The sequence below is a fragment of the Octopus bimaculoides genome, chromosome 28 (genome assembly GCF_001194135.2).
Source record: "Octopus bimaculoides isolate UCB-OBI-ISO-001 chromosome 28, ASM119413v2, whole genome shotgun sequence".
NCBI lineage: Eukaryota > Metazoa > Mollusca > Cephalopoda > Octopoda > Octopodidae > Octopus > Octopus bimaculoides.
The window spans coordinates 18361830-18362724 of NC_069008.1; the positions used below are offsets into that span (position 1 = coordinate 18361830).

Genomic DNA, 895 nt, shown 5'->3' on the forward strand with positions numbered 1-895 from the left:
GTGTGTGTGTGTGTGTGTGTGTGTGTGTGTGTGTGTGATTCAAATACGAAACTGAGGTTATGTGAGAGACTATCTTTGCATGATTTGTACGAATTCGTTCCGAGTGACGAAGTTTTATACTTTGTATAATTAATCGATTAATTATTTGTGTGTTATTTTTGCGTTTAAAAGCTCAAACAAATTCGAAATTAAAGGGATTCGTGTGTGTCAAATATCCGCATCGGCTGCTGTTGTTCTGCTGTCGTTTGTTGTGCTGGGCGACGAGCTGACTGGATGCAGGGGGGTGGTGGCTCCTGCTGCTGTTGGTTGCTAGGCGACCATGTAATCAAACTTCGTTGTGCTCCTCTGCATTTCTTTGTTTCTGTCTGTCTATCTCCCTCTCTCTCCCCCTTTGTCACTATCTATCTATCAATCTATCTGTCTGTCTGTCACCCTCTCTGTTTATCTGTCTATTTATCTATCTGTTTATCTGTCTGTCCCTCTCTCTGTTTATTGATTTATTTATCTATCTATTTATCTGTCTGACTGTCTGTCCCTCTCTGTTTATCGATTTCTTTATCTATCTATCTATCTATCTATCTATTTATCTGTCTGTCCCTCTCTGTTTATTTATCGATTTGTTTATCTATCTATTTATCTGACTGTCTGTCTGTCCCTCTCTGTCGTCCTCCAACTAATCATGGCACATCCGACCAACACAAGTACCTTAAATAAGGTCGACTTCGAGAAGAACTGGACGGAAAGAGTGAAGAAAGAGAAACGGCACCAACAACTGTTTACGAACTTCAGTATAAACCCTTTCAAAAAAAGTAATTTCACTTTTAATATACATATATATTTCTACATACATCTTTTTTAGCTTTAATACATACATACATACAGGCATATATATATA

The 895-nt window shown here is 38.0% G+C and overlaps 1 protein-coding gene across 1 annotated transcript in view; it reads left to right on the top strand.

Moving 5' to 3' along the window:
- The first annotated feature begins 248 nt into the window (after positions 1-248).
- LOC106869097 (protein FAM183B) overlaps positions 249-895 on the top strand; it is a 13307-nt gene continuing 12660 nt past the window's right edge. The window contains exon 1 of the mRNA XM_014914629.2: positions 249-809. Coding sequence (XP_014770115.1) covers positions 680-809 — 130 coding nt within the window. The 5' untranslated portion in view covers positions 249-679. The remainder of the gene's footprint in view (positions 810-895) is intronic.